General features: G+C 38.6%; 1 protein-coding gene across 1 annotated transcript; it reads right to left on the bottom strand.

Annotated features, from left to right (window-relative positions):
• Positions 1-298: 298 nt before the first annotated feature.
• Positions 299-13,060, bottom strand: TMPRSS2 (transmembrane serine protease 2). Its single transcript, XM_010212108.2, has 13 exons — positions 12,904-13,060; positions 11,623-11,818; positions 11,205-11,288; positions 9,797-9,916; positions 8,382-8,511; positions 7,169-7,279; positions 6,333-6,376; positions 5,671-5,845; positions 3,712-3,887; positions 2,435-2,530; positions 1,940-2,082; positions 1,211-1,363; positions 299-1,016 (listed from the first exon to the last, which is right to left on the bottom strand). Exons 1-13 carry the CDS (start codon positions 12,916-12,918, stop codon positions 1,005-1,007), a joined length of 1,455 nt encoding a protein of 484 aa, XP_010210410.2. The 5' UTR covers positions 12,919-13,060; the 3' UTR covers positions 299-1,004.
• Between the last annotated feature and the right edge of the window lie 202 nt (positions 13,061-13,262).

Raw genomic sequence — 13,262 nt, 5'->3', positions numbered from 1 at the left:
AAAAATCCTAGCTGAGATGGCGCTCTGATACTTAACATATTTTATTAAAAACATACATGCAGATTCATAAAGGAGAGCTTTAAGGAATTAAAAGCCAAATTTAATAAATGAGGTAGTCATCTGGTTAGGCAGACACAGATCTGTGTTCTTTGCACATAGCATCCAGCCTGTGTATGCACAGCTGCAACCTGAGGCCTACAGCTTGCAACACAGCCGTAGACTGAGCAAACCTTGCCCTTTGGGAGGCATGCTCTGATGTGTGCAGGTACCGACCTCCCCAGCAGGACCCTTATTTCACTGCTCCCTGCTACAGCCTGGAGCGACGGCAGGTCTTGCCCTCGGGGAATTCACAGTGGCTTAAGGCAGAACAGCGCTTTAATTACTGAGGTGGCCAGATGGATCTTGCCTTGAACAATCCGACCTGGACAACAGCTGTCAAGATCCTGAGGATTTTTAACAGGTTAAATGTACAGTATGTTTCTTCTGTGCCTCTACTGTAGTGCATGAAAGCTTCCCTTCATATATTCCATATATACCAAAAAAAAAAAAATTACTTTTTTTTTCCTTAAAATGCCAACCAGCAGCTCACAGATTCTATGTTCACATCATTTTAAAACACTACTAAACCAACTGCCTGAACATCCCACTACAAAAATCTTAAGTTGAATTGTGATCAAGATTGTCATTATGAATGTGCACCTGATTATCCAGTGAAAGTTACTTAAACAGAGCGAGCAGTTGACTTTCTGCTTTCTCCAAGCAGAACAGCTTTCTGCCAGGCACCACATTCAGGAGAGAGGTGCTTATTGTGATAATTCTTCATTGATTAAATCAGTCACTGTAACCAGCACAGAACCGAGTGTGTGATCCTTCATGTTGCTTTTTAAAAAATAAAATTCAGAAAGAAAAATCATCTGCAAGGTGAATAAATATCCCAGGAACCCATGGCTTCATTTAGGCTTGTTCTCAGAAACATCGATCAGCAAGAAGGACAGAGAGTGTTGTCATCTGTTTGCCTGTTTAAAAAATAGGGAAAAAAAGAGGCTTATTCAAACAAAGCAGCTCTGCTAAGAGACTCTGTCTTACCAATTATTTGGATACTTCTCAAGGAAATAACTTTAGTGCCAGACAAGATTCAGGTTATCAATATTTAAGCTCAAATTTCAGGATCTGGGGTATTTAAAAATATTAAAACCTCCAAATATTTTACCTGCATAATTTTATAAATCCAATCTGTAAACACAGTCATATTCCCATAAACTCCAGGTCTGTTGGGAGTAGCACAGCCAGTTCCCCAGCTGGTATCTCCAACCAACCACCACACAGAGTTTTTACTAGTTACTAAAGGACCTCCACTGTCACCCTGCACAAAACATAAGCATATCATTAGTTAACAGACCACCTGGAAAGACACAGTTCGTATCATTTCAGGAATAGGTTCAGATAGGCTTAAAATAAAGAAATATAATTTCCAGAGTAAAACAACTTGTTGCAGCAATTACAATATTAAATGTGATATGCATGAAAACTTTTTGCCCAAAGCATTGAGACAGTTTATAGACTTCCCCATTCACAAGTGCAATACTAGAGTACTTATGTGGCTATGAAAAGCATTATTCATTTATTTTCAAGCACAAGACAACAAAACACACCATTAAAGCATTGAAAAAACACCTGCCTCACCCTCCTCATGTTTTTAGCAAGAACTGAGCATTGCCAGCTATTCAGAATATCGTAACAAAAGCTCTTCCTTTTAAAAGGATGCAACACAAAAGGAACTACAAGCCTGTCAAAAATGTTAAGTCACTTCAAGTTTTTTTTCTTTAGTACAATCAGTTTATAACTAGCAAAAGATTTTTTAAAATTACTAATAATATGACTTAAAATAATCAATCACATCATTATCAGCTATTTAAAAAAAAAAAAAAAAATGAATTACCTGACAGGAATCAATTCCTCCTGTGAGATACCCAGCACAGACCATTGTAGGTAAAACCATGCCATTATAGATATAGATTGAATTACAACTAGAACGTTCTATTAAGGGTACCATAGCAGAGTTCAAGCTATCTGATGTTTTGCCTGAAGTTGAGACATATGCAAAAATACAGACACAAGGACAAAATTAGAACAAGCATCAGATAATATTGCTGTCACAAACCCCAAGATGAAAAAAAAAAAAACTTACTGGAAACATAGGAACAGACATTTAGGCGTATGACTCCTAGCATGACATTAAAACTCCCTTCCAAGAGGTCAATAAGTTCTAGTGCATATCGTAAAGCAAGAGGAAGTGGAGCCTGCCAATTGCAACCCCAAATAATATGGAGTATTTATTGATCTGGCTCATACTTTCTGCTTATAGCCCATGAGATGTATTTGTCAGACTGAAGGGGACTGATTTTGTACAAAAGCATCCTGGAGCTGCTCTTACCTCCTTCGTACTCTGCTCCCCACCCAGATATCCAGCACTCCTGGTTGGACTGGAACATCATTCCCGGATTGGGCAGACAAACTGGCCTTACATTGTCTACAAAGCAAACAGAGTGGCAGGCTGTCATTCCAGATGTCCAGGCATAATTCAAAATAAACACACTGGAAACATTTGAGCATGGCCAGCTCTTACTTTATACATAAATACATATGCACCACACATTTTCTCTGTACTTCAGAGAAATTGCATTTAACTGCACCATGTAGGCAGCAGTGCAGAGCTTAGGAGCTGCCCTTTCCCAGATGCTGCTTAGCCTTGACCTCAAAGTGAGGAACAAGCACAGTGAACCACACTAGCCCAATTCTTTGAGTATCAAGGTAATTAATGCCAGCTCTTTTGAGTAAAGGAGTAAAAAGGAGAGGAAAATCTTCAAACAACTTTATCAATAACAGATAAGCAACGGGCCCTTCACAATAGATTTCTGCACTCTCTTTGCAAAATCCTGCTGAAAGAATAATAGAACAAGTGGGACTGGATACAAGAAGTGTTAAATGCATGGGAAAACAAGGCACAAAAATGTGTATGGTAAACAGACAATCTCCATATTCTCAGCATCAGAAAACTTCTTTCAGATTGTTTCTAGTAGCTTTAACTTGAGGCACTGAAATATAAAGCACCTATACAGATAGCACCTGTATAAAGTCCTCTGTTTAAATAATTCTTGGTCTTCTAGTTTTTATTGCTTGCTTACAACCAACTGACACCTTTAAGAAAAGGTTATTTCAATTTAACAAGTTTCAGAAACAAGCAAACAAAAAGAATCTGAGCAGGAACTTGGAACATTTCTCTTTTTTTTCCATAACATTTTTCTATATTTGGCTTAAAGCTTAGTCAGTTGCCACAACGTTATATCCTGAGACTACGCATATAAGAGCCAATGATTCTTACGCACCATATAGTATTTTGCAGCAGAAGTACAATACTTAGAAGGAGAACAGTGAACAAGTCAAAAGCTAACCCTACCTCTGCAATAAATTTCTATATACAAACCCTTGGTATGTACTAGATTTGAATAATCCTTACTTAGAAAATTCTGTGTTCAGCCCCCATCACAGGGGAAACAGCAAGATGTCTCTACCTACACTTCATGTTCTTCCTATGGGTAAGTGTCTAGAAGGATCTCTTGACTAACTTAGTAAGTTTTAAAGGATATGCTTATCACAATTTTTTCTTTTTCTTTTTTTTTTTTTGGTCTTTAGGAAGAGCAGAGTACATACCATTAAAAGTTAATGGAGCCGCTAACTTCATAAGGGCAACATCGTTGTCTTTAGAATCTGCATCATAATCTGGGTGGGAAATGACTTTTTGCACACTGTGTCCATCGCTGTAGATCATATCTTGCTGATTCAGGATCCCAGCATAAACTCTCCAGCTGTACGGGTTAGAATATTTCCTAGAGAAAAAGCAAAAGGTTAGAAGGTTTGCTTCTCTGGTAAGGAGTCACAGTTTACAACTTCAAAATCTATTATCCCCAAGAACGCACGTACATTTGACAACCCTTTCTGAACACAAAAGTAAACAGTAACCTTTCACTTATTTACTTTTGGCCACTCTCTCCACACCTGCCCACTTCAATAGTGCTATATTTTGCTGATGTTAGTCCAAATGAATTAACACATTCAGAAAAGGAGAAAGTCAGTGCGCAAAAACTATTGTTCCATAAACATCAAAAAGCCACAAACAGGAAAACAGTGCAAGAGGGAGATAATTTAACAAAGATCTCAGAATCAGTTTTTTGAAAGCCTGAGTGCAAGACATCAAGTTTAAGAAAAGCTTGACTCCGGTTTCTAAAAATAAATACATAAAATTCTTTGATATACGTTAAGTATCACTGGCTATCCCCTTAGCCACTTAGCAAATTACATGGGAGACTGCCGCACTGTGGTCTCTTTATTGATTTCAAGACACCAAACAGTCATTCCTAAGTCTCACATGCCAGTAGTATTACTTTTGTGTTATATCAGAAGCACAGAAGATTCAGAAGCCAGAGTGAGGTAAAACAGAACCCTTGAAGAAATTTCAGGCTTTAAAAAGTGCTAGAACTATTTACGTTTTACGTTTACACTTGCTAGATGTATGTTAAATGGTCTCTTGGTGCAGTTTACAAATGCTCTGTAGAAAACTGCCCACAGGGTTAAACCTCACTCTGGAAGAGCTGCCAAGGCTGCAACTAACTGTCCTGCAAACAGTGGGGACTGAAAACCAGCTTTGTACCAGCTACCGCTCGGTTGCCATTCCTAAAACTTTTACCTGTTACAGAGCCCAAGCTAGCAAACAGAAGAGGAATAAGATCTTCAAATAAAAATAAACACTTGCATTCCTTTCTCAAGGTTAAGGACAAAGTCTTTTTTCCTTGTCTTAGCCCCTAGCTGTGATCCAGCTAAACAACAACCATTATTTTTTTTTCCTTAATTTTAGTGGACAAGTCCTATAAAAGTGGCTAATAGCACATTCTGACAGAGGACACAAGGTACCAGACTTCTGAATGCCCTCTAAGATTCTGTTTTCATAGGTTAAAAAAGACAAAACACCAGCTTTTTGCTGCCGTTGTTATTGCTGATACCGACATAAAGTAAGACTTTGTTACCCTGTAGCCCAAAGATGTGGGGAATTTAAGATGTATCTGCTGTTAAATTCTGCACATCTTTGGGCTGCAGGGTAACAAATCTAGACCAACTTTAAACTGATCACATGTTCAGTTGTGTGATATTAGAGTTGTGGGTTTTTTCCTTCCAAGGTTTTTTCCTTTCCTTCTTCTTCACAAGGGCCAAAGTAAATTTGGTACCTTGAATTTGCAACTTATTAGCCTGATATCCGAGCCCAACACCACTATCAAATTTAATTTCCACCTTTACCAAGTAAAATCAGATTTCCTTTCTATAGGATGCAAACAGCAAATCTGCATCTAGTTTCTTCTAAATCAAATCTTCCCTCAACACCTTAAAGCCACACAGCTGCACAGCTGCATTAGCTAACAAAATGTGTTAGCTAATACCTGCACTCAAGAGGGGAAAAATGGCATTCAACTTAGTTATAAAGTGGGAAACCAGAAGTCTTACGTGGTTAACCTTTATTTTGGCCTGAAGTGACAAGAATAGCTATTCTGAAGATGAATGCAGATAAATACATTTATTTTGTGGTACTGTGGATGAGCGGCCCCAGGGTTTGGCACTCACCCTTCCACGCAGTGAGCAGCGGTCACTATCCACTCAGGGGTGATGAGGGAGCCGCCACAGATATGGACATCCTGCACGTGGAGGCTGACCTGCCACGGCCACTGGCCCAGTGATGCAGCGCTTCCACCCACGATTCTGCTCATAATTTTCGCGTTTTTAGTGGACACGCCACAATCTAAGGGGTTACATATGCAGGCATTAGTTAAGGAACAACGTAGTCTGGAGGACAGTTTCTCCAGGTCAGTTCAAGATGACAACAAAACAGTGGTTTGCTACACATTTGAAGGCTGCTGCATTCAGACATCTTTGTCAAGCCACATAAATACACATTTTTGTGCTACGCAACAAAACAGAAAATAGTTAGAGGTCATCTCTTCACAATCATCACAGTTTGGAAAGCAGAGCCCACCCAACAGCCACATGCCACACAGCAGACATGTTACAGGCTTCCCACCACAACTGCATAGCAATGGCCAGCACGTCTCATCACGGGAAAATTAGTATAAGGAACTGGTTGGTGACAATAAAGACAAAAGCAATTGGGGATCCAGTATCTTCCTTGTCCCACCCCAGCTTGCATATCCCCTGTTTGAGGCTTGGGAACCACAGCTAAATCATCTACCCATCAAAAGATGGCAAGTGTGAGAAACAAAGTCACTTACTTATGCAGCGCAGAGAAACCACATTTCCTGAAACACAGGAGTCACTGCAACAGAATCAAAAGGCAGAGAGGCTTTTAGGCACACAGCGGATCCAATGGTGTACACAAGCCACCCTGTAGCTGTCTCCTGTCCTTCCCAGCTACGTGCCCTGCCTTCAACACTCGCCTTCCAGATGAGGCTGCCTCCTTTCTTTACGCTCTCCAGCTACACTAATGGCACCCATCTGGCTACCGTCGTTTCATCCATTCACCAAAATTTTTATGTGGAAGAGTGCAGGCACTAGCACAGGCAGGCAGTATAAGAGGCTTGTAAGCCCACTGAGGAGCAAAACGAAGGAGAGCCTAAGGAAAAATTGAAGTGATATACTAAGAGACCTTTGTTGGTACAGCCATCTACAGGCTAGAAACTAAACTCTTCAGAGGTGTTTAATGATAAAAATGCCTTATGCAGTGAAAGATCATTTTCCAAACCATGTGTTCATGTGACTTGGAAAAAAAAAAAAAAAAAAAAAGGAAAAGAAAAACAGTACCAACTGCCGTGAACGTATTGCAGCTATTAGCTATTGCTATCATTCTGAAATTCATATTAATGACCGGATAGGCTTATGATTGCTTCCTCAACAAGGAAATCTTCTAGATAGCATAGAATGGGACATTTTCTCTAAGAGAAAATGAGGAGTGGAAAGATGGAAAAATGAGAGCTGCAGTTTTAAGTAGGGAGAGTAGTTGCTACAACCACATTAAAAGCAAACTCTCCTCTGATAATTCACATTGAAATATGTCCTAAAACTTCTGAAAAGGCTCCAGATAAAAATGAAGAAAGTTAAGCAAAGATACCTGGTATAGAGCCTTCTGTACAAATCTATATTCTCAGCACTTGTATTCAGCATCATAAAGCTTTCAAAGTCAGTTTCTGGTGCTACTCCTTTACTATAGTAATACGTATCTCTGCAAAACAGAAAGAATCCGTTAAGAAACCAAATTGTTTCAGATTTCAAATACGCAAAAACAAACTGTACCAAGCTAAATCTTCTGACATGAACAACACTAAAATACCTTTTTTTTTTTTTTTTTTTTTGGCATTAAGCACACAACATATTAAACACAGTATAGCGTGAGAAGCTCAGATACTTTAAAGATTGATTTATCAAACTCGGATTCACATCAAATAATCAGATTAAAATGACATTTTTATCTAATACGCATGCATGGTAGGAGTCTCCTGCCCAGTGAAATGGAGCATGATGAAGCAATGCTTCTACTAGTGCGTTTACACATATAGCATAGCAAATTTCTGATCCAAAGAGCAAAAATAGTAATATTTGCATGGGGCAGCCCCAGTGATAATTAGTGTTAATAAATACTTGCCCTCCTTTTTAGTGGAGGACCACTCTGTGTAGTTACTGTGAGGCTGTCTTACTGATTTGGAGACACTCTGGTCATTGCTGGTTCAGAGATTTTACTACCAAGTGTCCCTGTGCAGTGTGGTCACGTAGAAGCTCTGCCTTGACAAAAAATTTGCCCCATACGCCATGCATACCACAGGACAGCACCTTAGAGAGCAGTAGCATAAAGTATCTCAACTACAAAAAAAATGTAGGTTATGGAGTTATGTGGAGCCTATCTGGCTAGCCTACTGGGTGCAAAAATTTATGATGATCTTTCATATTTGTTAGTTGTATTCTCAGAACAAGAGAGGCTTTCCATATAACACTAACAATGACAGATTAAAAGTCAGATTGGGTGTTATTAGGTAGTTACAAAGAATTGAAACTAAACTGAAGTAAGTTCCTAAAGACCTTTGTGAAGGAATGCATTAGATGAGTGATCCCACACCATAAATGCTTCATATATGCCAGGAGCTGTGATATGTTGCAGAATTGAAGTTTTGTTACAACACCTGTCATTATTAAAATCAGCCCCATCTGCATTCATGTGAGCTAGATTAGCAACTGCATTTTGTATCAGATGATAGACATTCTTAGGGAACCAAGGTAGGGAAATTTAACCTTTCTACATATTTGCAAAGTCTGAGCAAGATTATACTTACACATCGTAGCCCATGTCTTGACACGCTATCTTTCCGTAATCGTCATTCCAGCCATCTTGGCAAACGGGATACCAGGAGTTGCTGACAGGCGAATAAACTTCCAAGACAAAGTCTGGTCCATAAAGTCTAACTACCAGAAAAGGAAGAAGACGGAGGAACACCACAAACACTACATTTAATAGTCATTCTCTGCTTAAAGTTATTGTTACCCATGATATTTGTTAGATGATATTTGTTTGCATATATGAATTAACTCATGCTAATTTAATGCTGTCCTCTATACAGGTTTGGGATACATACCCAGTAGACAGAAATAGCACAATAATTGAATTTCTTGTGTAAGGCGATTTAAAAAAAAATACTAGTGTAAAATTCAAAAGTACAGTCTTTTCCATCCATCTTTCATCTCAGCTTTTAAACCCTGAAGATTCCTTCATATTCTACCACTGATGACTTCAATGTCTGATTTTTAAAAATCTTTTCTCTACATGCACTGTGGGTTTATTAATATACCATATTTTATATATAAATAAAATAGAATATATTTATATGTAATGTATTAGTACACTGTATCTTAACATATTTCTGCAGATAATGTTTTAGAGCAAGAATGTAACAAGAAGCAGTCATCATGTTTACATTTGTAGAAGGATTTAATATAAAATAGGTCAAACAAAAGAGAAGATGGAACAAGCTTCTACGAAACAGAATATTCAACTAAGTGAAAGGAACAGATTTACAGCTTACTTCCTTAAACACTGACACTGCATGACGCATGTACAGAAGACTTCAGAAGAAGAGAATAGGACACAGCAAGAGTTTTCCATAGAGGCACTGACACAACATAAGTATTACAAACATAGTTTGGAATGGACAAATTAATAACATTTACACCTTATACTCTAAATTCTACAATAAAGCTTCCTTTGCCATCTTTTCAACTGAAAACACTAATCAAATCAGGCTGCTTTCTAACACAGTGGAGCTATGAAGTAGCTGAAAAGAAGCACTGACAAGTCAAGGAAAGAGGAGTGCTAATATGTAAGAAAAGAAAAGCCAGGCCACTGAACACAGCTGGATTAGTACTATCACTTCAAGTCCTACTAAGAATTCAATAACAGTGACTGCCATGCAAGAGCCTACATCTCATTTAGATCTGCACAAACTAGGTTCACCTCAAGAGATAGTATTTTTAAAACTGATTTCAAGTTAAGCCAGCCTAAACCCCCAAGTTAGTCATTTTGTATCAGCAATGCAGTGTGACCAGAAAGAGACTGAAGATCAAGACTGGTCTTCAAGCCAACCTCAACCAAGACTGGTTTAGGTTTTAATTTAGACAAGCTTTGGGCAAATAAGTTGCTGAAAACCTCTTACAGTTAGTGGAATCCCTACCCCTACAACCTGCAGATACTCACCACACCGATTTTCGTCCTCGCCGTTGGGGCATTGGATCGTCCCGTCACACCACTGCGAGGCCAACATGCACACTCCTGAAGAGCCACACTCTATTAGAGAGCCAAGACAGCGATTCTCCACTGCAGGCGAAGAGCAACACCCAAGTGTTAGACTGAGCATCAACTTAGCATGAGGTGACTACTGCAGCTCACATCTTAAGGAGTGTGCTGGGTTTGACAGAGCAAAATATTATCTTAATCAAACAAATTCAGAGATGAGAGGAGACCTAGCCTGACACGACAGAAGATTTACTGCTCTGTCCTTTACATTACTAGCCAGATTAAGTCATTGATGCAGCTAATTGGATTTTGTCTGTTGCCTCCCTTGAATTAAGCAAGCACCATCAAGTTGACTAAAAGGAGTTAACCTTGCATTGATAGAACTTATAAACAGGAGGAAAGTCATTAACTCCAATTACAACCCGTTGCTTTCAGTGCAATTCAAAACAAGATTAGTCTGCTGAATATAAATCAAAGTGGTAAAAAACAAACAAGGCCTAAGAATACAAAAGCACAAAATGTTATCCTAACAGTTTTAAATGAACCCTCTTGTCTCTTATGCTTCCCTTTCCTCTATTACAACAGGAAAAAAAAAAAAGGAGTTTCCTAAAAATACAGTAAATTGTTTTCTACTGTGCTTTTAAAATTGTTTTTAACTGAAAGTGAAATTAAGACAGCACCAGACAAACTTCACCTAAGCTGAACAGAATGGCTCTAGCCCAGTTTCAGAGCTCAGTCACTCCACTTGGATGATTTCCAAGGTTAACATATCACTTGTGTTTCCACTCAATGTGGTTAGGCTGACACAACCTTAACACGCTTTCTAAAGGAAAACTCTCACAGAAAATAAAATAAACAAGTGTACATGAGTTACTTCATCAGCTCCCAGAAAGAAAATAAATCTTGACTATACTCTTATGGTTAAGTTATCAAAATTTATTTCAGTTTGCTTCCTTCACTTGAAGCTCAGTGAAGAAAGAAATTAAACTAAAGTTTAATTCCAGAGACAATACACAGCAGTAATTTTCCTAATGAAATTCCTTGTAAAATATGCTATCCAAGCAAGGTCATGCTCCAGCTTACCCTCCATGCAAGAGGTCACACAATATCACCCATATCACACAATGTCTAAAACACATTTATTCGACAGAGAGAAGGAAAGCAATAGCAGCAGTGTTTATTCCAAACAACTGAGCAACTAGGTAGCCACAGAAATTGATCTCTTAAGAGACCGGTGACCAAGAGTTTCCTCTCTTTAATTTTAGCACCAAATGGAAAATAAAAATGTATATTTCTGATTATAAAAGCACATCTTTGCTTTATTTAACATATATTCTGTTACAACAACAATAACAAAAAAAAATCTTACCAAAATACCAAATGAGGAATGCAGCTATTATACAACATATGACTATTAAAATGGATATGATAATGATTATGATTTTCTTTGTTTCTGAAATGAAAACAAAGACAAAAAGACAAATTAGGTTCCTGAATAAGGTAGTTTCTAGCACTAAAGCTAAAAGTAGTTTCTAGCACTGTATTTTTTAGAAATTAAAAGCAGACTTTTTGATGGTCAGACTTTTCTCCATTCCACCACTCTTCCTCCAGATCACATATGTTCCTATCCAGTTACATTGGCATCCCAGCTACTAGTACTACTTTTTCATCCATAGAGTAGTGACAGTCCTCGTGGATTCCTTCAATACAGGAATTTGAAAGGAAGAACCCTTTTATTTGTAAACTCCCTCTAAAAAGCATTAAGCCTAAAATCCTGACAATCTTACTTGGTGCACAGGCTCTCCTGGATGAACGTGCCACTGGCCTGCTTGACTGACAGGTAACAACTTTTGGGACGTAGTTTGGCACTGACGGAACATTTGTAGAGAGGTACGGCGGATATGCCTGAGCACCTACTGGTTGTCTGGCAGGGGGGGAGTTTTCTGACTGAAAGCCATGATTTTCATAGTATGGTGGTATCCCCTAAAAGAAAACATTTTGAAGAGGGAAACAGGAGAAGACAGAAAAAAAAAAAAGGGCAAAATAAGTTTAAAGATGTAATTTTGCTAATGCAGAAACCACCACACATAAATTCACCATATATACTTAACACATATTAGTGACTCAAATTCACATAAGGAAAGAGATGTACAGATTGTTAGCCTAATATGTCACCCTTTAAATAACAACAATAATATATGGTGCTGGTTAAGAGATCAGTTTCCTGATCCAAACCACTCAACCTAAAAAGGATTCTTGAACCCAGTCAACCAGGTGGCTATACATTTCAGCAGAGCATCTGACAGGATGGAAATGAGCAGCAAAATGGCTGGAAATGACCTTTAAGACCATCGAGCCCAACCGCAAACCCTTCAACACCTTGCCTGCTAAACCATGTCCCTAAGCGCCTCATCTACACGTTTCTTGAACACTGCCAGGGATGGTGACTCCATCACTTCCCCGGGCAGCCTGCTCCAATGCTTGACTACTGTTTCCATGTAGATATTCTTCCTAATGTCTCACCCGAACCTCCCCTGGCACAACTTGAGGCCCTTGTCCTACCCATGGTTATTTTGAAGAAGAGATCAACCTCCCCTCACTAGATCGCCTTTCAGGTAGTTGTAGAGAGCGATAACATCTTCAGAGTCAAGACAGTTTAAAGCAGTACCACCATCAAAAGAAATGTTGGCAAAGGACAGTGCCAGTGTATCCAGGAGTCCCTGTCTAGGGAAAACACTTATTGACCCATTTTGTCCTATGCCAGGACTAGCCATACCTAAGCCATTTCTGAGACACATTGACCCACAAGACCTTGGAAGACCTCTAAGAACTAGTTAGAAGCCATTCCAATCTGTCCCTCAAATACAAGTTCTAAAAGTACAAAACCCTCACAGTAGTATTTGAGCAGGTGATAAAGTAGCTATTTCAAGTCTCTTTCACCTCTTTTACAGTGTATCTTTCCCATATTGCATAAAAGAAAATGGAAGAAATGCTTACATTCACATTTAAAAACACTTTATAGGCCCATTAAAAAAAATAATAGAGAGGAGAATGTTTTGTTTACTTACTACAGTAGAGGTCATCTTCCTTTGTCAGAAATGCTGAAATAATTCAAGTGTTTGGAAATAAAGTGTCAACCTACAAAGAAACAGAAAGTCATCACAATCAAAAGCTTCATCCAGCTTTGTTCTCAGCTCTCCGCTGGAAAAATGCCAAACCAGGGGAAAAAAATGTCAGAAGTATTTCAAGAGAGGGTATAATGTAGGATATAGCATGAAACCAGATCTTAATAGTCTCTCAATACATTCTCAACTATTACACAGTGGCAACTACTCATTAACACGAATGCTACACAGACTAAGATTAAGTTAGTGCTCACTCACTAACAACATGAGAGTTAAAGAAAGAATATTCTGGCAACCACCCA

This window comes from Tinamus guttatus, unplaced genomic scaffold (genome assembly GCF_059628265.1).
Source record: "Tinamus guttatus ecotype Peru unplaced genomic scaffold, ASM5962826v1 Tinamus_guttatus_pri_ptg001602l, whole genome shotgun sequence".
Taxonomy (NCBI): domain Eukaryota; kingdom Metazoa; phylum Chordata; class Aves; order Tinamiformes; family Tinamidae; genus Tinamus; species Tinamus guttatus.
Note: the sequence above shows the minus strand (reverse complement) of the source record. Positions and strands in the feature narration are given on the sequence as shown.